The sequence below is a fragment of the Orcinus orca genome, chromosome 16, assembly GCF_937001465.1.
Source record: "Orcinus orca chromosome 16, mOrcOrc1.1, whole genome shotgun sequence".
Classification (NCBI taxonomy): Eukaryota; Metazoa; Chordata; class Mammalia; order Artiodactyla; family Delphinidae; genus Orcinus; species Orcinus orca.
The window spans coordinates 28778418-28805128 of record NC_064574.1 but is presented as its reverse complement, the minus strand read 5'-3'; the positions used below and the strand labels follow the sequence as shown (position 1 = coordinate 28805128).

At 36.3% G+C, this 26711-nt stretch overlaps 1 protein-coding gene and 1 pseudogene across 1 annotated transcript in view; one reads left to right on the top strand and one right to left on the bottom strand.

The window, feature by feature from the left end:
- Nucleotides 1-433: 433 nt before the first annotated feature.
- Nucleotides 434-26711, bottom strand: part of RAD21L1 (RAD21 cohesin complex component like 1) — a 28252-nt gene continuing 1974 nt past the window's right edge. Inside the window, exons 2-13 of the mRNA XM_004272664.3 lie at nucleotides 26173-26302; nucleotides 24515-24608; nucleotides 22735-22841; nucleotides 18375-18545; nucleotides 17356-17451; nucleotides 16276-16386; nucleotides 14723-14949; nucleotides 14392-14491; nucleotides 13426-13550; nucleotides 11134-11229; nucleotides 8743-8820; nucleotides 434-1859 (exon numbers count right to left, since the gene is read on the bottom strand). Coding sequence (XP_004272712.1) covers nucleotides 1671-1859; nucleotides 8743-8820; nucleotides 11134-11229; nucleotides 13426-13550; nucleotides 14392-14491; nucleotides 14723-14949; nucleotides 16276-16386; nucleotides 17356-17451; nucleotides 18375-18545; nucleotides 22735-22841; nucleotides 24515-24608; nucleotides 26173-26302 — 1524 coding nt within the window. The 3' untranslated portion in view covers nucleotides 434-1670. The remainder of the gene's footprint in view (nucleotides 1860-8742; nucleotides 8821-11133; nucleotides 11230-13425; nucleotides 13551-14391; nucleotides 14492-14722; nucleotides 14950-16275; nucleotides 16387-17355; nucleotides 17452-18374; nucleotides 18546-22734; nucleotides 22842-24514; nucleotides 24609-26172; nucleotides 26303-26711) is intronic.
- Nucleotides 2878-4075, top strand: LOC105748131 (40S ribosomal protein S27-like; annotated as a pseudogene).

The following is a 26711-nucleotide window of genomic DNA, read 5'->3' as shown; positions in this document are numbered from 1 at the left end:
TCTCCAAAGAAGATATACAGACTGCCAACAAACACATGAAAGAATGCTCAACATCACTAATCATTAGAGAAATGAAAATCAAAACTACAATGAGATATCATCTCACACCAGTCAGAATGGCCATCATCAAAAAATCTAGAAACAATAAATGCTGGAGAGGGTGTGGAGAAGAGGGAACCCTCTTGCACTGCTGGTGGGAATGTGAATAGGTACAGCCACTATGGAGAACAGTATGGAGGTTCTTTAAAAAACTACAAATAGAACTACCATATGACCCAGCAATCCCACTACTGGGCACATACCCTGAGAAAAACATAATTCAAAAAGAGTCATGTACCAAAATGTTCATTGCAGCTCTATTTACAATAGCCCGGAGATGGAAACAACCTAAGTGTCCATCATCAGATGAATGCATAAAGAAGATGTGGTACATATATACAATGGAATATTACTCAGCCATAAAAAGAAACGAAATTGAGCTATTTGTAATGAGGTGGATGGACCTAGAGTCTGTCATACAGAGTGAAGTAAGTCAGAAAGAGAAAGACAAATACCCTATGCTAACACATATATATGGAATTTAAGGGAAAAAAATGTCATGAAGAACCTAGGGGTAAGACAGGAATAAAGACACAGACCTACTAGAGAATGGAGTTGAGGATATGGGGAGGGGGAAGGGTAAGCTGTGACAAAGTGAGAGAGTGGCATGGACATATATACACTACCAAACATAAAATAGATAGCTACTGGAAAGCAGCTGCATAGCACAGGGAGATCAGCTCCGTGCTTTGTGACCACCTAGAGGGGTGGGATAGGGAGGGTGGGAGGGAGGGAGTCGCAAGAGGGAAGAGATATGGGAACATATGTATATGTATAACTGATTCACTTTGTTATAAAGCAGAAACTAACACACCATTGTAAAGCAATTATACTCCAATAAAGATGTAAAAAAAAAAATGCTCAGTAAACACCACATGAAGAACATTTATTTTAGTGACCTTTACTTGAATTGTAGCTGCAGACAACATGCTGAATAAGTATGCGTTAATTTTTTTAATGTTAAGAAGCAGTTTTGCTGATACATAAATAATGGTCATAATCATCATTAAATAGTATATAAATAGGTTGAATGATCTATTATTAGACTAAAGCCACTCAGATAATTAAAAGCTAAGGTGAATTTTATAACTCTTCAATTAAGATATTAGATTAAAAGCCAGGGCATATCAAATCAAGAATGATATGCATTAGGATCAGGATCAAATAAATTATTGTCTGTGGGGAAATAAGAAAGCATTACTTATTAATTAATCCCATAAAATTTAAGTAAATAATCCAATTTTTAAAAAATCCTTGAATGTTTCTTGAAGGCATAAAGTATTTTAACAATGTATTCTAAATGCAACGTTCAAGTCAGGGAAATGGTAAATGATATGCATTCAAGTCAGCTAAGTTAAAATATTATTTAGTTATAATTAAGTATTGCTGTAAGCATATAGGTTTCCAATTCTAGCTATGATTATTCTGAGCTTACAAAGAGGAAATAGGAGATCAACCTATCTATGAAATGGATCAGACCTTCAGTTGCTTCCAGACAGCTTTGGCATTAAACTGAACAATCTATAAAGAAATTCCAGTGGTGACATAAATCTGCATGTTCTGGATTTCCTTCACATTTTATGGAACATTGGTCCCTCTGTAGCTATAATATCTGCATAGGGAGCACTCTGCCTCAGCTCAATAGCCCGCTGTTTTTTTAGGACAAGAAAGCTATAAAATTTGGCTGCAGCTTGTTTTCGGTCATTATTTCTGCAGAGCTTCATCAGACTAAAGTACTGCATTCCCATCTTGTTGGATTCCTGGGAAAACAATTATAAAAGAAGAAAGGAAAGGGAAACAAGATGATTAGAAATAGAGCAGGCTGTGGATGCATAATGAACAACAAAATATTGATATTTTTGATAAGTGACTGTGAAATTCTTAAATGGAGAAATGCAAATGACTTATTAGGAAACATAAAAAACATCATAGGTCATTGAGCACAGCTTGGTTCATTGAGAAAATACGTGCAAAAGAACTCTAAAGTATTACACAAATTTCTAATGTGTTGTACAAACGTTAGGTCTTAAAAAATTGATGTTAACATAAATGGCTCCTGGAGAAAGTGCAAATTAATTTAGACTTGCAGGCAGAAAAAAGTCCACAGAACCTTGGGAATCTTCAAAATCAATGAAAATTATCAGCCTATCAGGCTTGTTTTCTTTAAAGGTACTGCAGGATGGGGGTGACTAAACAACTCTAGTGGTAAATGTAATGGCAGGGGAATATGACTAAATACATCTCCCAGTTTCTTTGCACAGATTAAAAAGATGTTGGATTCACTATAGAACACCTGTGAATCTACTAGAAAAAACTGAGGTACAATAAAGTATTTAATTAGACTACGTACTTGGAATCAGATTTCTAGAACAGGAGTATTGTTTTTTAGTTAGAAATACTGTGGTGAATACTGGTTAGTATCCCTGTGAGTATTGTACTAATTTGATAGCTGTGAAGCATTTTTTTTTAAAATAACATATACAAGGGTTTTCTGTTCTGTTTTGTTTTGGGTTTTTTTGCCAGTCCATAACACTTAACAAATCAATAACTTAAATAATTTATCATACTTTATCTCAACCAAAGGAGCAGCCCAGTGTCAGCAACCTTTCAGAGATGGCATGCCAAGCCTTCATTTATCCCCCCCTCTTGAGGAGACAAAATGCAGATCGGGTGGCTTTTTCCCCAGGGAGAGAACAGGGACAGCCTTCTCAATTCCAAGAACCCTTTTGAAAAACGCCCTGAGAGGATTATTCTGTTTCCTCCAGAAACTCCTCTAAAATGAAGGTAAAGGAATAAAGGAAGGAGAGAAATACAAAGTGGAAGACTATCAGACTTAGAGAAAGCCGAACCCTACATGCCAGCAGAGAGGAAAGCCAGCAAAAAGCAAGCCAACTTGAGATACAGAAATTTGACCCTGTTTGAGGAAAGTCTTTTAGGAACTTATTTGGAGAACAAGGATTTTTGAGGAATGCACTAACCATTCTGCCTCTAGACTGAGTTTCTTGCTGGCTGTTCTAATCTATAGATCCCAGATTTGAACTGCAACATCCAATTGGATTTTCAGCCTCCAGCCAGCCCTGCTCACTTCTGACTGGCCAGACCCTACAATCTGAATTGGCTTGAGCCAATTCCTTAATCTATCTTGTTGCTACTGCTTCTCATGACTAATAGGGATTTTGTACAATTCAGTGGTTTTTGTACACTGAACAAAAAAACTACTTAGTTTGTCTAAAGTCTGAAGTCAAGGGGAGATTCTGTCAGCAAGCAAGGACCTCTCAGTTCAGTCCTGAATGGGCTTTTCCTCTAATTGCAACCCAAAGCTTTACATCTGTCTTCCTGTCCCTATAGAGTTTACTTGTGCCACTAAATGTGTAAATGTATATAGACAGAATGTTACTACCCCCAGATTCTCTAATTATTTAATATATTCTACAACCTCTAATATATCACATCCTTAAGGCCATCCGTCCGTTTATCTTTACATGTCAAAAATCTGGACATAAGGCCAGCATATACTTCTGCTCAGTATTTAATGGTGAAATTTAAGTTAAGTACAATAAAACATGAAAACTGTAAAATAATTAAAAAAAAAAAAGCATTTCCAGCAGTGAAAGCCTCCCCATGAGTATGTGCCTCTTGCAAAGGATCTCCTTCAACCCTCTACAAAAGAGAAGAGGAAACATGAGAAGAAGCACCTGGTCCAGAGCCCCAATTCCTACTCCATGGTTATGAAATACCCAGGATGCCATAAAATCACTACCACCTCTAGCAATGCACAAACAGTAGTTTTGTGTGTTGGTTGCTCCTTGTTCTCGCCAGCCTACAGGAATAAAAGCAAGGCTTACAGAAGGATGCTCCTTCAGACAGAAGCAGCTCTAAAAGCATCCTGAATCAAGATGAGAGGGATACCATCCCTATAAACACACTTGAATAAAACAAAAGACAAAACCCCAAAGTGAAACAAAACCTAGGAAAAGCTCAGGAATTGTAGGCAGCAGGATGTCATAAGCTGGAAATGAGGGGTGAAGCTAAAAACATGAGAGTTCCTTAAAAGGTTACTTGGGAACAGTTAGATCCTCAGGTCTACTCCACCACCTCACAGAACCTTAAGACCACTACTCCCATACCTAGCAGGAAGCAGGAAGTTGTCTTTCTGGAGATATCAACCAGTGAGGTTCTAGACTTGGAATAATAGGCACTGTGGATGGTGGAGGAGAAGTGTTACAGACTGGGGGAATATGGGAAATTCTAATGTCTAAGCAGTGAGACTGCAGCCTCTCCCTTACTCCCTTTGGTTCCTGAACCACGGGCATCATGCTTATATCTCCTAGGCAGTAGATCTGAAGATTAAGCTGGGAAAGTGAACATTCCAAGGAAAAAAATCCTATAGATAATGACGTGTGTGTGTGTGTGTATTGGGGGGGCACCACCCAATTATCTCACTATAAAGACCACAAGTCTACAAGCCCCATCCATGCTTATCTAACTTCCAATCAGCTTTTTGGTGTCTCACTCTTTAAAAAAAAAAAAGAGATCTAAGAGACATTTGGATAAAATTTCTAACATTCAAGAGCAGAAAAGAATGCATTCAAGAGAATCACTAAGGGGCTTCCCTGGTGGCGCAGTGGTTGAGAGTCCACCTGCCGATGCAGGGGACACGGGTTCGTGCCCCGGTCTGGGAGGATCCCACATGCCACGGAGCGGCTGGGCCCGTGAGCCATGGCCGCTGAGCCTGCGCGTCCGGAGACTGTGCTCCGCAACGGGAGAAGCCGCAACAGTGAGAGGCCCGCGTACCGCAAAAAAAAAAAAAAAAAAAAAAGGAAAGGTGCAATTCAGGAGATCCAACATCTGACGCATAGGTAGTGCAGAAAAGGAGACTAGATTAACAAGGAGGAAATCCAAAACAATTTCCAATGCAAGAACATGAACTCTCAGAATAAAGAATCTATTACATGTTTAGCACAATAAATGAAAAAGACCCATACCAGAGCACATCATCATGAAATTTCAGGCCACTGGGAATAAAGAAAAGATCTAAAAGCTTCCAGAGAGAAAATAAAGGTCACCTACAAAAGACCACCAACCAAGCAGCATCTGACTTTTCAATAACAACACAGATGCCTAGAAATGTTGCAAAGCCTTCAAGATCTGAGAGTTATTATTTTCAAACTATGTTCAGATACACCCAATAAAGTTAAAGGTAAAATAAAGACATTTTCAGACTTGTATGTAGGGTCTCTATCTCTTATGAACTCTTTTTTTAAAAAAATTAATTAATTAATTAATTTTTTATTTATAGCTGTGTTGGGTCTTCGCTGCTGTGCACAGGCTTTCTCTAGTCGCGGTGAGCGGGGTCTACTCTTCGTTGTGGGGCGCAGGCTTCTCACTGTGGTGGCTTCTCTTGTTGCAGAGCACAGCCTCTAGGCGCGTGGGCTTCAGTAGTTGTGGCACGCAGGCTCAGTAGTTGCGGCGCATGGACTTCTTGGCTCCGCGGCGTGTGGGATCTTCCTGGACCAGGGCTCGAACCCGTGTCCCCTGAATTGGCAGGCGGATTCTTAACCACTGCACCACCAGGGAAGCCCTCTTTTTTTTAAAATTTAATTTGTTTATTTTTTATACAGCAGGTTCTTGTTATCTATTTTATACATATTAGTGTATACATGTCAATCCCAATCTCCCAATTCATACCACCACCCGCCCCCCACCCCCCCGCCACTTTCCCCCCTTGGTGTCCATGTTTGTTCTCTACATCTGTGTCTCTATTCCTGCCCTGCAAACCAGTTCATCTGTACCATTTTTCTAGGTTCCACATATATGCGTTAATATACGATATTTGTTTTTCTCTTTCTCACTTACATCACTCTGTATGACAGTCTCTAGGCCCACCCACGTCTGTACAAATGACCCAATTTCGTTCCTTTTTGTAGCTGAGTAATATTCCATGGTATGTATGTACCACGTCTTCTTTATCCATTAGTCTGTCGATGGGCATTTAGGTTGCTTCTATGACCTGGCTACTGTAAACAGTGCTGCAGTGAACACTGGGGTGCATGTGTCTTTTTGAATTATGGATTTCTCTGGGTATATGCCCAGTACTGGGATTACTGGGTCATATGGTAATACTATTTTTAGTTTCCATACTGTTCTCCATAGTGGCTGTATCAATTTACATTCCCACCAACAGTGCATGAGGGTTCCCTTTCCTCCACACCCTCTCCAGCATTTGTTGTTTGTAGATTTTCTGATGATGCCCATTCTTTTTTTTTTTTTTTTTTTTTTTTTTTTGTGATACGCGGGCCTCTCACTGTTGTGGCCTCTCCCGTTGCGGAGCACAGGCTCCGGACGCACAGGCTCAGCGGCCATGGCTCATGGGCCCAGCCACTCCACGGCATGTGGAATCTTCCCGGACCAGGGCACGAACCCGTGTCCCCTGCATTGGCAGGCGGACTCTCGACCACTGCGCCACCAGGGAAGCCCTGATGATGCCCATTCTAACCGGTGTGAGGTGATACCTCATTGTAGTTTTTATTTGCATTTCTCTAATAATTAGTGATGTTGAGCAGCTTTTCATGTGCTTCTTGGCCATCTGTATGTCTTCTTTGGAGAAATGTCTACTTAGGTTTTCTACCCATTTTTGGATTGGGTTGTTTGTTTTTTTAATATTGAGCTGCAGGAGCTGTTTATATATTTTGGAGATTAATCCTTTGTCCATTGGTTCATTTGCAAATATTTTCTCCCATTTGGAGGGTTGCCTTTTCCTCTTGTTTATAGTTTCCTTTTCTGTGCAAAAGCTTTGAAGTTTCATTAGGTCCCATTTGTTTATTTTTGTTTTTATTTTCATTACTCTAGGAGGTGGGTCAAAAAAGATCTTGCTGTGATTTATGTCAAAGAGTGTTCTTCCTATGTTTTCCTCTAAGAGTTTTATAGCGTCCAGTCTTACATTCAGGTCTTTAATCCATTTGGAGTATATTCTTGTGTATGGTGTTAGGGAGTGTTCTGATCTCATTCTTTTACATGTAGCTGTCCAGTTTTCCCAGCAGCACTTATTGAAGAGACTGTCTTTTCTCCACTGTATATCCTTGCCTCCTTTGTCATAGATTAGTTGACCTCCTATGCACTCTTTGTCTCAGGAAATTATGAGAGGATGTTAACCACCAAAAAAATTCAAGATAAAGATCAAATCATCAAAAATAGAGGGACTAACATAGGAAAGAGACAAAGGAATTCCCATGTTATGGTAAAGGAATGTCCCAAGACAGAAACTGTGGAGCAGACCTAGAGAGCAACTAGTCTAGATTAGAACAAGAGGAGGATGAGCTCTGGGAAGGATATTCTCAAGAAAAAAGAAAGGAACTGATGAATTAATTGATGTATTTGACCATACTAAAAGGGGTTTTATTTTATTGTCAGAGAGTTTTGAAAAAGAATTAAGGATGGGTATATAGATACTAAGCAAATGTGAAAAATGAGGTAAAGATTAACACCAAAATAAAAAACCCATAAAGTTGGCAAGAAATGTAATTATGCTTATGAAGCCTCAATTTAAACTAATTTTTACATAGTGGTGGCAACTGATGGTTGTCCCTTAATATCCATTTTCTTCTTCCTCCATAGTAATAGAAGTATTAGCTGGTCCCATGGTTGCCAGATAAGGACTACGTTTCCCAGCTAGATGTGGCAAGGTGATTAAGTGCTGGTCAGTTAAATGTGAAAAGTGATACATACAATTTCCGGGATATACCCTTAAAGGAAACTTTGCTGCTGATTGGAATGCAGACATGGTGGATAGTTAGCCATTTTGGATCCCAAGAATAAAGAAAATGAGATAAAGGGAACCTGGACCTCTGACAACTTTGTGAACATAGCTGCCATACCAGATAGTACTCTACCTGACAGAGAAATAAACTTCTATCTTTTTAAGCCACTGACATTTTGGCTCTGTGTCACAATCAAACCTGCATCGTGACTATTCTAATTATAATATTGTAAGTACTGAATACTGTGCTGAAAATACACTGGGGCGGGGGAGATATAATAACTAAGCTAAATTTTCATTTTCTTCTGAAAGAAGTCAACAGATAAAATATAAAGCTGAAATATTAGGAAAGAGCAGTAAGAACATGTAATTAGAAACATAGATATAAATACTAAAAGAAACAGTTTATATAGTTTCCTCTGGTAAGCAGAACTTAGGCATAAGGAGGGGCGGGACAAAAGACTTCTGTGTTTCCCTTTCAGCCTTAAGCATAGTACTACTGAACTTTCAAAATTATATACATGTATTATTTTGATAAAAATATAAGTTAAATTTTAAAATTATCTGTTTCATTTTTAAACTGTTATAAATTTAGTTTCACATTGAGAATTAGTTAACAGGCTGCTAAACACAAGAATTGGACATAGAATAGATGTCTAGGGACATGAAAATAGGTAAGAATTGATTAGAACACGTAGGCACTAAAAGCAAACTCACATTTAGGCTCGGGTATACAGCTTAAAAATCATTTCACTCTAGTGTAATTTGGCCTCAACAAAAACACAATGAAAATTGTTTTATTTTTATTAATATTTAGAAGGTTGAACTCAACATTTTACTTATTTTTAAAAATAAAAATAGGGTTGACAAACCCTACTAAGTCTTACCCGCAAGCTATTTAACATCTGAAGTATTCTTCGATTCCATCTCTCCGCCTCAATATTTTGTTCATTCCCCAATGACTCCTGTTTGAATAATTGATATAATATTTCATTTAACCAAATTTTACTGAATGTTTACTATTTGCCAACCATAGTGTTAGCTGCCGCAAGAAACACAACTGTAACACTGGGTCCTGCCAAATAAGGAGCTTATAATCTGATAATTGAGAGAATATGACTAACATACAAATATAGCTTAGTCTTTACAGGATTATATCTATACTCCCAGGCTATCTTCTGACAAGGGGTTCCAGAGTTGGAGATTCTGCCATCTCTATTGGTGATGCATCCCAGGCATTGTGCACTTACTTTTAAAAGTAAAGATGACCACTTTTGGCTAGGACTGTCACAGCTCTGGTCAATCTGAACTCAGATGACAGGAGTAAACAAAAAGCTATAGAAGAACTACCTTGTAAAGTCCTTTATATGAATTTATCTGGTGATATAAAAGCTGTAACAATAACTGATGTTTAGTATGTACAATTGGGTTAGGAATCTTACGAATTTCAAGGGTGCCTTGTCCGAAAAAGATCAACCCACTGCCTTTCATGTTATTTGAATAGATTCAATCTTTTCAGTTTTTAGCCACTTTCAGAAACACCTTAATATTTAAAACTTGTAGAGTTGAAATCCCTTCACAGGAACTCATTCTAAGCCCTTACCAACTAACACCTTATAAGCTGAGAACAGAACTGGGCATAGGAAAGGTGCTGATGAGTCTGATAAAAAAGCAAGACTTACAAAGGGTTGGGGGAGGCAAGTGGCACAGATCTGACCTACTTTATAATTTTCCCAATGCTATATCTGACCATGAAACCTAACAGCTTCTGTGTCACCCTTATCACAGCTCCACTGTTTGTCAAGTTTTCGTGTATACCTCTGGAGCCCAGACACTTCTTAAAATTGCATTCAATTTCATGAACTCCGAGATGATTTCAGAGAGCTTCAGAATATCCTGTATGATATTTTAAATCTTTTGAGGCTAAGGGGACTGCCAAGTCCCCATTCTTGCCAGCTGTACTGGCTTCCTGGTTCTGCCTATACAGCATCCTTTCTTACATTCCAAAGATAGTGATCTGAAAACATGGTCAATTTTATTCTGAAGAGTTTTCTGAATTCCTCCAGGTAAAATTTATGTTTATTTCTTTCTGGTTTATTCTGGGATAAACTAGTTCACCCAATTACTAATGTTTATTTTATTGTTAAATACACAAATGTATTTTTCAAATGTAAAAAGCAATGGCCCAACTCTTTTTTAAAGATCCATGAGACTGCAGCTTCACCTACATTGTACAACTAAACAAATCAGGAAAAGGCTCAGAAAAAAATAGTCTGTGCATTTTGCTGAAGCCTGTCCACTTGATCTATCTGGACACCCTACAGCTGAGTCCATTGTGTGGAAAGCCCTGTGGATTATTAAAACAGCTGAACTTGTGCTGTGTTGTGGTTTTCTTGACCATGTATGAAAATAACCTGTGTCTAGAAGCAAAGAGAAAGGCGAAAGTGACTCAACTCTCTTCTGGCTCAGTTGTTTGGATGTTTCAGGTAAAAATTTCATGTATTTATTCTGTCCTAGATTATCCAGAGAAGTCAGTCATATGAAAAAAACAATTTAATAGTCTTGGAACTCATTGTAAAGATAATTTATTTAAAAACAAACTAACATTAGGCATTAGTAAGTGTTTTGATATTATTTAAGAAATTTTGTTAAAATTCATTACAATCTTAAAAATGCCTTCAGCACTATGGGACAAGGACTAGAGAAATAAGACAGTAATCTATATGGAGTCAGGTGAGTCACATGTTAGCTCTGGCTTTGCTACTGACTTGTGGTCCTCTGTGCAGACCATTCCCTTTTTCTGATCTCTAGAAGTCTTGAGTCAGACCTTGGTCTATATCAGCCACGGTCTTGGTATAGACCGTGAGTCATTGTTTTGGGAAATAATGCCCATACATTTTTCTTTAAATAAAATGAAATTTCAAATGCCCTAGGACATAGCCATAATACAGCTCTGCTTCTTTACAGTTGTTATAAGAATAACTTAAAAGAATGATTCTCAACATTTTAAACCCATGACTACCTGTGATAAGCATAAAAATCCCATACATTTCTTTAAAATTACTTAAAGTTTCAAAATAAATTAAAGAATAAAAGATCAAAGGAATTCTGAATATGTTTTATCAAGCTACTCATACACATCTTTGTTAAGAACACAAATTTAAATTGTAATTTTAGAGAGTAACGTGACAGCTAAAAACAATTTTTAGGTAAATAAGGTGTTAACTATTTAGGAACAAAGTTTTAAATAACATTCTTAAGACTATACATCTATTTACCAATTCAATTGGACAGTTTTCAATTCCTTGTGCTAAGATGGCATTCATTAAAGATGATTCCTCAGCAGCTGAAGATACCATTTCAGCAATATCCTGCTAAAGCAAATTAGGGAAATATAGGTAAGTTATCACAGTAGTAGTAGTCATCACAGGAACACTCTCATTTTATTAAATGCTTTAATCACATGGATGCTCATTTCTAAAAGTAATTTAAAATACTACCTGCATTCTCAAAATATTATTTCCGAAATATCCCAAATAGGCAATCCCTGACTTAAATATTCCTGTTTTCTTTATGCCTCCCGCAATGAAGAACTTGCATGTTCTGCCCTCCTGGCTACGTATCTTTTCCCTTCCTATTTCCCTCAACACTACAGATGTCATATCAAAAGTCTCTGCTGCTGCACAGCTGAGACCACTTTCTTTGAAGCAGTTTGTCTTTGCCCCAGTGCCCTACCTCTATTCTCATGCCAGAACCAGGTGGCAGAGGAAGAACTGTAAGCAGAGGGAATGAGAATGGCGGAAGGGATATTAATATCCCTACCTAGGGCCATGACAGGATTCTTGCCACTGCTGCTGGAGCTGCCACTAGCAAGAGGGAAGAAAAACTGTGTCCTCTGGAAGGGGAGTGAAGACATAAAGGAAGACGGAAAAAGAGAAATTCTCCATTCATCAACACTCTCTTTTCTCATTGCTATGGAAGCTGTTGGCCCCTTTCTCATCTTCAGCCTGTCTCCAAGCTTCATTCCCCAGCTGTTATCTGTGGTTGTGATTAAGTTAGAAGCTTCCCACAACATAGCTTACTTGATTTTTCATTTTAGCTTTTAAAAATTTTCATGAGTATGAGGTTGCATTTTATTCTTTAATATACATGTTTGTGGAGCCCTATCATGTTTTTTCCCTTTTAATTTCTATGAATATTCTACATTTTAGATTGTTTGTTAAATTGTTAAATTGTTTGAATTTTTGAAAGATTTGAAAATGATTATCAGAATCAATATTTTTCTGTCCATTTAAATTGACTGTGCTTCCATTGCTGACTATATTTCATATCTGTTCACCATTTTTGGAAGCAGAATAAGAATGAAATTGAAGGTTAAAGCATAAGTATAGGGTAAAGGAGTAAAAGGTTCAAAAGAAGTAGTGCAACAATCTTTCCTTCACTGCAAGCACCAAAATTTTGTCACTATGTTAAAAAATAATAAACTAAACAAATTTACCTAATCATAATTTCAGTAGGTGCATTCTAAGAAATGTCTGAATCCAAATAAGGAAGAGAGTAGTACTGGCAACCCAGTATCTCAATATCCAGTATATGATCAAATTAAAACACATTCTGTTTTAATGTATTACGAAATTGTCTTTCCTTCCAAGGGCATTCAGTTTCAATGTGGATTGACTCTCAATTCCCTGAGTGGTTATCAAAATACAGTGATGATGGAACAAACCAGAAAAGCACTGTTTTCTTTTTATCTGGTGTGGTATAATATTTACACTTGTACAGTCAGTAAAGTGACATTGGGAAAATATTTTACAGCACACTTTTTCCAACTACGTTTTTTTTTTTTTTTTTTTTTTTGCGGTACGCGGACCTCTCAGTGTTGTGGCCTCTCCCGTTGCGGAGCACAGGCTCCGGACGCGCAGGCTCAGCGGCCATGGCTCACGGGCCCAGCCGCTCCGCGGCATATGGGATCTTCCCAGACCAGGGCACGAACCTGTGTCTCCTGCATTTGCAGGTGGACTCTCAACCACTGCGCCACCAGGGAAGCCCCTACATTTTTTTAATAACTGTTTTTCAAATACAAATTATGTCTTCAAGTAAAAATTAAAAAAAATTTTTTTGGTCATGGATCTTTAGTCTTTCAGGCTAAGATAATTGGTGGGTCTAACACATATTATTTTTAGAGTTAGGAAGGGTGAACTTATGATCAGAAGCAAAGCATAGGTGTATTTTCTAGAGTTCTAAAGGATTCCATGACATATTGAATGTGAGACCTCAGCATATAACCAGATTCAGGTATAATAATTTATTCAGTGTACCATGAAAAATACTCTTCCAGTATGAAACTACTTATCTTGTGATTTACTATCCTAAACTTCTAGAAAATACTGTTCTGCAGATGTAAATTATGTTTTACCCTGTAGTACTGCTACATACTAAAGAAGTTATAGAATAACGTAAGATGAAATATAAACTATAAATATAAGACGATATACCAGAGTCTCAATGTTCCTTCACTGTATGTGACAGGAAGATAATAATATTTTTATTACTCTCTTTGGTTAACTTACATCAGAGTTAATATTTTTATTGGTATCCTCACAAGAGCTACACTTAGATCCATCAGTAGCTTCCTTCCAAGTTTTGGATTGACTTAACTCTTGCAGGGAATTTGGCTCTTCCATCATGGAGGTCTCTGAATTATTAAGGAAGTAAAAAAGATTTCACTAACATATCTTTCAAACTTAAAATTGGGATATGGTTGTTACAAAAGAAAACTTCTGACAGACAACTTAAAATCCAAGAATTTAAGCGTGCACAAACTTTCTTATAGCACCCCAAGTCTCACATATTTATCTTCCATTTTCCTTCATCTGCCTCTTTATCACCTCGACTCCCCATGTTCCACCACCTATCTCCTCCACTCTCGTTCCCACACATTTAACTCACAAGACAACATGGATATACCAAGCCCATCTTAGTATATTGTTCAGCAGATTTTAATGCCTTCAGTAAGCAGAGGTTCACTCACCACATAAGTTAGCTTTATTATTCCTTTATAATAGTCACAATAATAATTCATTATTAATATTATTAAAATTTCATGTATCCTCTAGGGGGATAGATATATCTATATCTCAGGTTAACTGTATTGTTTAAATGCTATTCTTATCACTAAGTGATTTTTCATGTTAGTTGTCTTAAAGTGAAACATTATCCTACGAGATATAAAATTTTCTTTGTTGAAGGCTTGTGAGTACTGCCTTTGCGGGTGGGGGAGGTAGGAAAGAGTGAGATTAAGAATAGTCCACATAGTATATATACTTCATCTTTTTAAGGTAGTTTGTTGGACAAAAATTAATCCATATAGAAGAATGTAAGACTGATCTAACAATTTCTTTTAAGTTCAAGTACTCTTCTAAGAGCATTTATACTTGGGAATATGGACTTGGATCCCATCTTAATTTTGAAATGTAAAATCAAAGTTTTGTTTCTACAACATTCCCCTCAACACCAACAGAATTAGGATGTCTCACCTACTATGTTTTTGCTTCCCATTTCTTCCCTTACTGACTCCTTCTGCATCAATTTTCTTCCAAGTTTAAAGCCAGAGGAAACAAAGCATTTTGTAAACAACTGCAAAAATATACATTTTTGTTTCTCGCTTTTGTACAAGTAAAGCAATTCAACAAAATACAAGCATATAGGCTAAAACGTTAAAACTATTATTCATGCACACACATCCAGCAAATTAATTCAAAAGGGGGTATTTTTTCACAAGTTTAAATTCCGTTGTATATATGAATATATATATGTATTTATTTATCACCAAACATTGCACCCATGTAAAAGAATAGAAACTATTACCATTTTCAGTTCAGCATGAGTCAGATCCTGGGCAGCAGTTGACAGAAGTGTGTCTGCTCCTCCCCTCTGCTTCCACATCATCAACCTTTGGGTAGGAGGTGCAAGTTCCAAAACCATGAGTGTGTCCGTAAAGGAAGTAAGCTGTCTATGCATAATTTTGCTACTGAGCTCCTTGACTGGATCTATGAGCAGTTTCCTCTTTTTGCCTTTTCTTTTTTCAGCAATGTCTAAATATAATAAATACATACAAATGTGATAGGTTGTACAACTTTGTATAATGATATTCTAGGCATTGCATATCTAAGAAATGTCTACCACAATACAACCTACAGAGTTGACTTGGGAAGAAAATCCCCTTCTCTCTACTGAAAATTATGTTTTATACGGTTTTTGCACAGCTAGTGTGTCTCAGCAGCCAAGGGTTAACACATTTTGTAAAGTGCTTAGGAGGCAGGCACCCTGTTGATCTACTAAGTGGACAACTGAGGAATGTGGAGCAGAGAGTATATTGAGAGGGAAGTCACTCAGTTCTAAAGTTCCTTGAGATATCTACCTAACAGGATAACTTTTTAAAACATTAATTTGTATTTGTCCAGTGTATTTTTCCCTCCCCCATTGAAATTCATATACAAATTCCTAGTAGGTAGTTAGGGCCATGGGATTTTGCTCCTTTAACTAATTTGGCTGGGTAGAAAGTAGAAGTCAAGCTTTTCCTTAGTAAATGCAAAAGGGGAGTGGGGGGCAGTCAGATTTTCTGGAATGGGTGGAGATCTGAGATCAGATGGAGCCAAAGGAACTTGCTTGCTGATGTGCCTCAGTAAAATCTTGGGAATAGGACAAGATTCCAAAGGGGCTGGCTGTGTGATGACTCCAGAGGTTATGTAGGCTGGGACACTGGGTATCACACGGTGGTGTGGCTGATGACCAGAGGTTCCCTTCCACCTGCTGTACCCCTCCCCCAAACTTTGATACTATACATGGCTCAGGGCAGATAGGGGAGGTTTGCAGATTGCATTTCTTGCCAACCAAGTGGGATAGAGGCTCAGAGTTGAATTTCGCAAAGAAAACGTTGAATGCTTTATTCTTTGCATGCCTGAGTTTACAAACTGAAATATCAATTATACTACTTAAAATTAGGATATTCTTAAAAGATCTAGTTATATATTAGATTCATATTCAGTGCCTCTGTTCCGACCCTTTTACTCTGTCTTATTTTATATTGCATGCTTATTTATCTCCTGATCAGACTGTAAGCTTCTTAAAAGCAGGAACTATGTCTTCATTTCTGTGCCCAGAATAATGGCTTGATAACTATTGGAACTGAACTCTGTTTTACATTTTCCAATTTCCCAAGCTGGATAGATGGTTTGACCAAGACTGAATATAATGAAAGGACCATCCCAAATTTTCTTCACACCTTTCCCTTATTGTATTATGAATGTTATTACTAGATTGACTACCTCCTATAATATTTTAATAATTATTAAAATATCTCAGGGTAAATAAGATAGTAGTGCATCAAAACTAAACATAAAAACATGAATGACTCTGACCTGAAGTATCAATTGGCTCAAGGGTAAATCCTTCCTCTTCATTTGATAATGTGGTTTCATCCATTTTTTCATTTTCAGGTGGACATACACACTCAGGATTATCTGGTTCTACTAATCAACGTTGCCATAAAAGGATTTATTAAAAAAAATAATGGTTATGTTGCAAACTAGAGGACTGTATGAGAATTAAAGTGAAAGATAAACTAACTGTAGATTTATATTGCTAACTGGAGCCACATCTGAATTCTTAGAATCATGTATTTAATAGAGCTGAAGAGACTCAGAGATTATACAGTCTGGGGCCTGCAGTGTTCAGGTGAGTCAAGTAGTATCACCCTCTTTTGCACCTGTCACATCTAAGGCTGGGCTACAGTCACATCAGAAGTGAAAACAGAGATAGGAACCACAATAAATGATTGACATAAATTTGGCAATATGTCTGCTAAAAAAATTGTGTTCTGTTAATGATTAGTTGACCCATAAAGAACCACACATAACTAAATTTTTATTGCCTCTTTTTACATTTAAAATTTCTACTACTGTGTTAGAAAGCAAATGTAACATCAAAAAGAGTGAAAAATCAAAATGGGGCTAATCATTCTTTTAATTCTTAAGAAAAATCAGACTACAAGACTTCAAATCATCTGAGGTACTTTCACATCAATTTCAAGTAGAAAATATCCCCAAATTTATAATTTCTATCAAATTATATATAGATTGTCAAGCTATATTAATATTAATGTGATATTAATAATTAACAACCATGTTAGTGTCAAACATTAATGATGCTTTTACTATGTAACATATATTATTTTAATGATTCAAAAGCAGGGTATTTTGGCAGAGTATTTAAATGTGCTCTCATAACAAATAAACCCAATCCCGATTAAATACCCATCATTGTACTTTTCCCAGAACTTAGTTGTCTATTCTATATTATCTAAAGTCAGACTAAGAGTTTGAGGGACAACACTCTTTATTATCTTTCACTATACTATACTGCTACTTAAACCCATAAGTTTTGAGGCTTAATTTGAATATTAGTATCTGTTCACATTCTACACAAAAGAAACAACATACCCACTATAGTATCGGGAGGCTCAGGAAGCATGGAAATTTCTCTATTTAAATGCATGTCTTCTAACAGGATATTCTGATCATCTTGCAATAGATTGTCTTGAAAACACAATAAACACTTCGGTTATACAGAGTTGAATCTGTCATTTGTTCACTAAACACTTGACAGTATTGCATGCAAGGAGTTGTGATGGGATACAAAAATGAGTGAACCCTACTTAATTAGATTTGACTGGTTATATAGACTAACACATTTTATGCAGTATGACGTAGAATTTTATATATTTAATTTCCTTTCCTTTATTAAAAGTCTATTTATAAACGTTTATTTCAGGAAATATTTACTAAACTACCAAGATAGTAGCCTTGTTACAAAGCCATGTTTAGATTTCAAATTAAGAAGTAAAAGTTTTCAAACTCCTTTGATAGAGATCTAAGGTAGAGCCACTATTTTTCGTAGTTTTCAAATTTCAAAAAGGTTGCCATAACCAGCCTTTTACTGTAAACTAGAGAATTAAAAAAAAAAGATTTGATATATAATAGTCAGTATCTTTAAAATTAAGTGCATTTCGATTTCCAAGTTTTCTCTATCCTACTTCTATGATGACTTTAAAATAATATCATAATATAAATATAAAATAATAATATAAAATGCTGGACAGATCCTTTAGAATAGCTGTCCCACAATTTCTGCTAAAGAAAACACTGTTTTCTAGTATACAATCTAGTATATTTTGTGAGGAATATATTTACCTCACTTCTTCCCCTCTAAAGACTAGAAATTTATAAAAATAAAAACAAGAACTTATATGATAAATGTGTTTAAACAGATAGCTATTTACTTGGAACTAGCCTAAATTTTTAAATATACCATAGACTTTGAAAACTTGTGTAAAAAACTGTGTTGACCTATATGACACAGAAGCATATCTGAAATTTTAGTTTGATGGAATAAAACTTCCAGTATGTTATGTAATTTGACTGAAACAAATATCCAATTTCTATATCACCAGATAGTATACCAAATATTTCTCCTGCAGCTCCTTCATCTCCAAATCCATCTCCACTGTCACAGAACAGAAACATTTCTCCAATGAGGCTTCCAGAACTATGTTCAACTAAAGGACCACTGGAATTTAGCAATATGTTGTCATCAAAGAAGCTATGTCTTCTGAGAATTTCAGGTTCCTCCTCTAAATAAATACATATAATTAATATTGAGTTAGTCATAGAAACACAGAATTTTAGGGTTAGAAGCTAGAATTTAGATATCATTTTGAATAGCTCCTTTCATTTTACAATGAGAAAAGTGAGAGCTAAACATTTATTTGAATTATTCAAAGACATACAGATGGCCAGTAGGCATATGAAAAGATGCTTAACATCACTAATTACTAGATAAATGCAAATCAAAACTACAATGAGGTACCACCTCACATCGGTCAGAATGGCCATCATTAACAAGTCTACGAATAATGAATGCTGGAGAGAGTGTGGAGAAAAGGGAATCCTCTTGCACTGTTGGTGGGAATGTAAGCTGGTGCAGCCACTATGGAAAACAGTATGGAGGTTCCTCAGAAAACTAAAAATAGAATTACCATATGATCCAGCAATCCCACTCTTGGGCATATACCTGGACAAAACTATAATTCAAAAAGATACATGCACCCCTATGTTCATAGCAGCACTATTCACAATAGCCAAAACATGGAAACAACCTAAATGGCCATCAACAGATGAATAAAGAAGATGTAGTATATATATACACAATGGAATACTACTCAGCCATAAAAAAGAACAAAATAATGCCATTTGCAGCAACATGGATGGACCTAGAGACTATCATACTATGTGAAGTAAGTCAGAGAGAAAAAAACAAATACCATATGATATCACTTATATGTGGAACCTAATTATGGCACAAATGAACCTATCTACAAAGCAGAAACAGACTCAAAGACATAGAGACTTGTGGTTGCCAAGGGAGAGCGGAGGAGGCAGACAGACGGACTGGAAATTCGGGGTTGATAGATAAACAACAAGGTTCTACTGTATAGCACAGGAAACTATATCCAATCTCCTGGGATAAACCATAATGGAAAAGAATATTAAAAAAAGAATGTATATATGTGTAAAACTGAGTCACTTTACTGTACAGTAGAGATCAGCACAACATGGTAAATTATACTTAAATTTAAAAAAGAAAAAAGAAAAAAATATTTGAATTATTCAAGTCATTCTGCTAATCAGTGGAGACTGGATTTCTAGCCTAACACTTTTTCCAATACAATAACAAAAATTTCCAAAATATCAGGATAGAGTTTTTAGTGGTGGTACAGTTTAATACTTCCCAGAAGGTTATTATTGGCAGTCGAATGATTTCTTCTACCTTAGGTGGGTCATATCCCACTTGATTGAGTATTATTTCATGGACAGTTGCTTGAGTTGTTTGTCCATAAGGAGGGATTGGAAAATAAGGAGTATGTCTGCCTTCTAAGTAATGGAAAGGTAGGTAAAATATTAAACAATGGGCTTATAACATTTGTTCAATAGATATTTATTGAATGACTAGGTATTAGGCAATATGCTAGGGGTTGGATACAGCAGTAAAAAAGATAAAACCTGGTCAGCTAACATAAACTGAGTGGTTACTATGTGCATTGTATTATGTAGTAGAGGATACTATTATAATCCTCATTGTACAGACAAGGAAACATCCACAGAAAGGTTTCATAACTTGCACATAGTCACACCCTAATAAATGATAGAGCCAGGATCTGAAGGCAGCAAAGATCGTCTTAGTAACGGTGTTAGAATTCTAGCAAAATGGAGACTAATGAGAGAAAACTCCTAAGACACTGACAGCAGCAGATAAAATGAACTCCCTGCTTCAAACTGCCTGCTTCCAGATTGGCTGTCAGTACATGCATATTCTTTCCCTTCCTTGGGTTTGAATCTTTGGGTCCAGAAGTCTGAAACCCCAGGGGTCAGAGTCTAGAAGTCTGAAATCCCAGAGGTCAGAGGTTGGTCCTCTCTTTCCTTCCTCTAGCAACCCACGTCACTGCTAGTCAGTAAAGAAACTCATGAAGTATCACTCACTGGAAATTTTTCTACAGGCCTACATCTTCTAGAAAGAAAGAGCTAAAAAAGGCAACCTTCATTGTATTGGACTAAAGATTTCCTCAATAGAAAAGATTAACTTTTTCAAAAGAACTAAAGATATTGTTCACATCTTCCAGATGCACCTTGATAGCTCCCAAAAGAAAAATCATTCTTGGTCAATAAGATAATAACATTTATGAACAGACAGTATATTCTGAGCACTGAACATCATGAGAACCTGAGAGTACACCAAAAAATTAAAGAAATAATCTTTGCTTTCACTCTTATACTATAATCCAGAATAGGATGGATTAACATTAAATATTTCTTAGAGGACATTAGGTTTGAAATAGTTTTTGAAGGAGAGAAAATCCCTTATTGGTAGAGAGTACTAAAGGAGAGAATAAGGGAAATAACTGTGATGTTGCTAGTAATATCCCGATTTAACATATAGGGCAGTAAGGCTCAGAGAAGCTAGGTGATCTGCCCAATATCACACAGCAAATCAACAGAGGAAGCCCAGATTCAAACCCAGGACTGTCAGTCTACTCAGGACATGTTCTCCCCACCTTCTTGAATTGTAGTAGACAGAACTGAGAACAACTAAATTGTATTGGTTGACTGGTAAGACATTTGCTTGACTAGAGCCAAAAGTCTATATTAAGGTAAAACAAAGTTAATAAAGATAGTGATAAATTGGTAGAGGGCCTTGAGGAGAGGCAGGAGTATCTATCAGTAAGTTATAGGGACCCAAGGCACTTAAGAAGAGAAATGTGATGTGGAAAAAAAATGGAATTTAAGGACAATTCCTCTTGCAGAGCTGTATAAAATGTGGGTCCTGGAAGAAACTGTGTAGGAGGGTATACAGCACTTCAGCACTTTAGTACTGGTGAACTAAATATATATATATATATTTAGTACTGGTGGCTAGGGAAACAGAAAGAATACCTGAGACATTTCCATTTTTTTTTTTAATTAGCACTGGTATGAAGCTTATAGAAAGCATAGTTAAAAGTGATCCTAAAGTTGCAGGGCTGAAGAAGAGCAGTAGCATTTACAGGGAAATGTGTAAAGAATATCTTGGGCAGTAGGAAATATGATTAACTTTTTACCAATGTGTTATATTTCAAGGTTTGGGGTAACAGCCAGTAAGAGATGCGTGCTACTCAAAGTAGGGTCTGTGGACAGTGTTGGTCCACAACAGAGTAAATACACAAATTAGAGGTAAATGTTCACAAAGTTTTAATGTAACGTCGCAGAGTAATTTTATACATGTTGGATCTAATAACAAAAACTTGAGGCTACATGTTGATTTTTAAGTAAGTTTTTAAATTTTTCTAGTAATTAATTTTTATTATATTTTACAAAAGTGTCATTCCATGACAGATAGGAAATTGACAAAAATTATAAAACTGGTCCTTCACCACAAATCATTTGAGAAACACAGCTATAGATCATAAGAGTTATGGAAGGAGAGTCAGGATGAGAAGTGGAGGTTACGAGGTAGCTCGAGCATTACTGATGCTTGATCACCCTCCTCCACCTAAGACAAATTTAGGCCAGCCTTCTCCTATGCTCACTGCTTTGGGCACTATAAGAAAGTCAAAGATGAATGTGACACAGATCTTACCCTCATGGAGTTTTCAGAACAAAACAGACCAATACAATAAATATCGTGATACAAATCAGAGAGTGGTAAACGCCATAAAAAAGAACAAATACTATATAGTTAAATTACACCATATAGCTTTAATTCTAAACTACATTCAACAGTTTCTGTTTCCCAATCAATGTGTATTTAGTGTGTATTTCCTCCTCACTCCCAAGCTATTTTAAAATCTGTTATTGATATATATTTAGAGGAAATATATTTTGAAGGCTCTGTACGCAGCACATGTGTAAAACCTTGTGTATATGTTAACTACAGCAACTGTTTACTTATATGTCTCTCTCCCAGCCTGAAGCTCCTTGAGAGCAGGAAATGCTTCTTTAAACTTTGTATTGCCCATGCCTGTGATAGCACCTGACATATAGTAGATATTTAATAAACGGTTGTACACTGAGAAGGGAAGCATAGGCTAAGCCTGAGTCTTGGCATTGACACCTACAGTAGAAAAAGGCAAGAATAAGCTTATTGGGGGGTTACATTTATACATCAAAAAACTCATTCATTCTAAAGATATTTCTACTGGCATAGAAATAGCTTTGGCATTGTTTTAATACAAAAATGCAAATATAATTGATTATGACTTGTAATTTGAATTTCTCAAATATTCTCACCAAAGCTCCCAGTGTGGAATAGTAGATCATTGCCATAATCTTCTCTAAGTGTGATTTCTTCTGGTTTGCTTTGGTTCTGAGTAAAGTATTCTGAAACATCAATAGCACTATGGAGAAACATAAGATTGAGGAAAGCATGTGAACAGAACACAATGATTTTGCAGTATACTGAAAAACAAACAAATACCCTTAAACAAAAACATGTTTTATTATAAAAACAAAGGAGAATTTTATTTTCTCAATAGTATTCCTTACAAACACTAGTTCATTATACATATGATATAATGAACTATGATCTCCAGGTTGTCAAATCCAATGGGCAATTCTCAGTCCCTATCTTACTTACCATACCCAACAGCATTTGAAATTGATGTTCACTCCCTTCCTCATGGAACACATTCTCTTCTTGGCCTCTGCAATACTACTGTCTCTTGATTTTCTTCCTACCTCACTGGCTGTTCCTTTTCCATCTCCTTTATTAGTTCTTCCTCATCTCCCAGATTATTAACTATTAGGAATGACCCAACATTCAGTCCTCAGACCTCTCTCTCTCTCAAATCTACACTCATTCCCTCAGGGATTTCTTATGACTCATGGTTGAAGTTCCATCTACATACTCACAACTCTCAAATTTATATATCCCATCAAACATCCTTCCTGAATTTCCGACCCAGATATTCAACTACCTACCTACTCCCCTTGGATGTGTAACAGTCATCTCAAAACCTATATCCAAAACCTAATTTACTTCCTTTACCTTGCCCTCTTTAAACTTGCCATGCTCTAGTTATCCTAATCTCATTAAACTGGTAACTCCATTCTCATGCCAAAAATCATATAGTCAACCTTCACTTCTCTCTTTCTCTGTCAGCTCTGCCTCCAAAATATATCCATAACTTGACTGCTACCACCTTGATAGAATGAAGACTGAGAACTGATCACAGAGACTATCATCTCTTGTCTGGACTTCTTACTGCAATAATCTTCTCACAGGCTCTCTGCTTCCTTCCTTTCGCCCTTATAGTATGTAGCCAGAGGAAGCATGTTGAAGTCAAGTCAGATCCAGTCACTTTCCTATTCAAAACCCTCCTGTGCTCCCTATCTGACTAAAAGAAAAGTCCTCATTACAGCCTATGACACCCTCCATCATCTGCACCCCAGCTACTTCTCTGACCTCATCTCCTACCACTGGGCCCTTCATTTACTCCACTCCAGTCTCACTTGCCTCCTTGCTGTTCTTTGAATAGGTCCAACATGCTCTGCCTTAGAGCCTTTCCATTTGCTTTACATGGAACATTCTTCCCCACATTACTGAATGATTTGTTCCTTCATTTCCTTTAGATTTCTGTTTGGACCTTATTAGAAAAGCCTTTTCTAATCTCTCTGTTATTTTATTTTCTATTTCTCTTCATAATGCTGATCATCTCCTAGCATACTATATATTTACTTGTTTGTTTATTACCTGTCTCCCCCAACTAAAATATAAGATTCATGCGGCCAGGAGCTATCTCCTCAGTGCCTAGAACAGTGCTTGGCATATGGCAGGCACCCAACAAATATTGAATGAATGAATATACTGTCAATATTGCAAACTACATTCAGCAAATATAATGATACATTTTTGGTTTTCTACTTTGAACTTTCACACTAAATTTAAGTCTTTGTCAACTGCATGTGTATTTCAGTTGTTAACTATGTTCCATCTGCATTCATGAAATCTGAAAATGTAAAACAACAAAATATCAGGAAAATCAAATTGAAGGAAAATAAAATAATTTACTTCATATTTTGGGGATCAAAATCATGAAATTCTTCTGGCAATGTGATCGCATTGTAAGCTGCTTCGAGATCCTCTTTTGGAAGGTCAACCAGTCCTGAAAAGGATAAAATACCACATTCAATAAGCCATGATGCTATATAAAATCAACTTCCAACTAAATCTCTACTTTCTCTCACTGGACTAACTGTTTAGTCTCCTAACTGGTTTCCCTGTATCCACTCCTGCTCCTCTTCAGTCTATTCTCTACAAAACAGCCAGAGTGATATTTTAAATATGCAATTATATCAGATCACCCCCATACGTAAAATGACTCAGGGACTTCCCTAGTGCACTTAAATAAAATCCAAATTTCTAATCAGGGCCCTGTATCCCTACAAAACCTATAGGCATCATCTAACAACACCTTCCCGTACTCACTCTACTCCAACCGTACTGGTCTTTTTGCTCTCTGAATGAGTCAAGCACTTTACCACCTCAAGACCTTTGCTCTTGCAGTTCCCTCTCTCCGGAATGCTATTCCCTCATGGACTTCTTACATGGCTGGATACTTCTCATTCTTCAAGTCTGAGCTTAAATTCTTTCCTCTCAGAAAGGCTTTTCCCAATTAGCCTAACTAAAATACACTTCTCTCTTATTTTCTGTAGTAGTACTCTTTTTATATTCCTTCATAGCACAATCTATAATTATTATAATAATTTTTTTAGAAAATCTTTTTCATTATCTGATTTTCTCACCAGGCTCAAAGGGACCTTATTTGTCTTGTTTGTCCTTGTATCCCAGAGCCTAACATAGTGTTTCACACAAAGTATGAGATCAATAAATATTTATGGAATATATAAGTGAAATAATGAACAAATTTATTTCACTGAACCATATTTGATATAATTATAAATCTACTAAGAGTTTCTACAGATATTTTAAATAAAGAAAAAAAAACTTGTCAATCCTGATTCACGCATATTAACTGAGGGAACAGTATGTGCAAGGCACTGAGACAAGCACTATAAGAGATTCAGAAAATAAGTATGACAAAGATGTTGCCTTCAACGAGTTTGCAGTCTAGTGTGAGAGGCAAGGTCTGTACCTAGATAAACATAATACAAGGTGGAAAATGACTAAAGTCTTAAAACTAAAATAAAAATTTGAAAGCGTTCTATTTATGACATATGTAAATCTCTAGCACTTTGGAATGCCTAAAAATTTTCTATAATATTTCATAAATAGCATGCTATTGTACTTAGAGTCTTGAGAATTGTGAAAACAATGACAATTACTGATATCTAGGTTTTGTCAATCACACTATTTCTAATTTATCTCATAAAGGCAAAAACAGATATGGCAAACCAAGTGACCCATTAAAACTGAATATCAGAGTTTCTTACACAAGTGTGGTAGCATTAAGTATATTTCTTGTGTAAATATGCAGGAACATTCCAAGTTTTTGAAAGCATAACCTCTTCCTGCAAACACAGGAAAAGAGCAAGGAAAATAATATAATTTTTTCTTAACCATGGAAACTTAGATTCAGTCAGAAGGAAGTTTACATTCACCATACTCACACTGGAACTACAGAGTGCTGCCAATTAAAAGAGCCCACCCAAAATAAAAATGCAAAAGGGAACAAAGATGAGTGAGACAAATCAATATTGCATGTATACCTGGGCGAAATGTCATCTTCATTTTAAGCAATGCTTCACTGCAATCTGCCAAAAGATACTTTGCCTTCCTATTATAGATTCGAACAACTCCCAAAAGAAGGTGTCCTGAAGTTCGAAGTGCAATTTTCACCTTTCAAAAAATTTTTAAAGTATTAGAATATTAAAAATTAGATTCATAAACTCTGTTCTTTGAAAATTATAAAATAATAAGAATGTCTTCTCTTTAAAAAGCAGACATTTTGTATTCTTATTTAAGGTGAATCACTTAACTTTTACCTCACCTTGTAAAATGATTAACTTTTTTATTCAGTGAAGATAATCTAATATGGCATTTAAGTGAAGTATGCTATTATTGGTTTTATGGGAAGTATATAACCTTTGCAGTCGGGCAGACTTGGGGTCAAGCCTTGGCTCAGTTGCTGAGGCTGAGTCATTTAACCTTCCTGAACTTCAATTTATTAATAATGGCTACAATTTATTATATACTTATTTTGTGCCAGGCATTGTCCTCAGAGCTTTTCATACACTAATTTATTTAA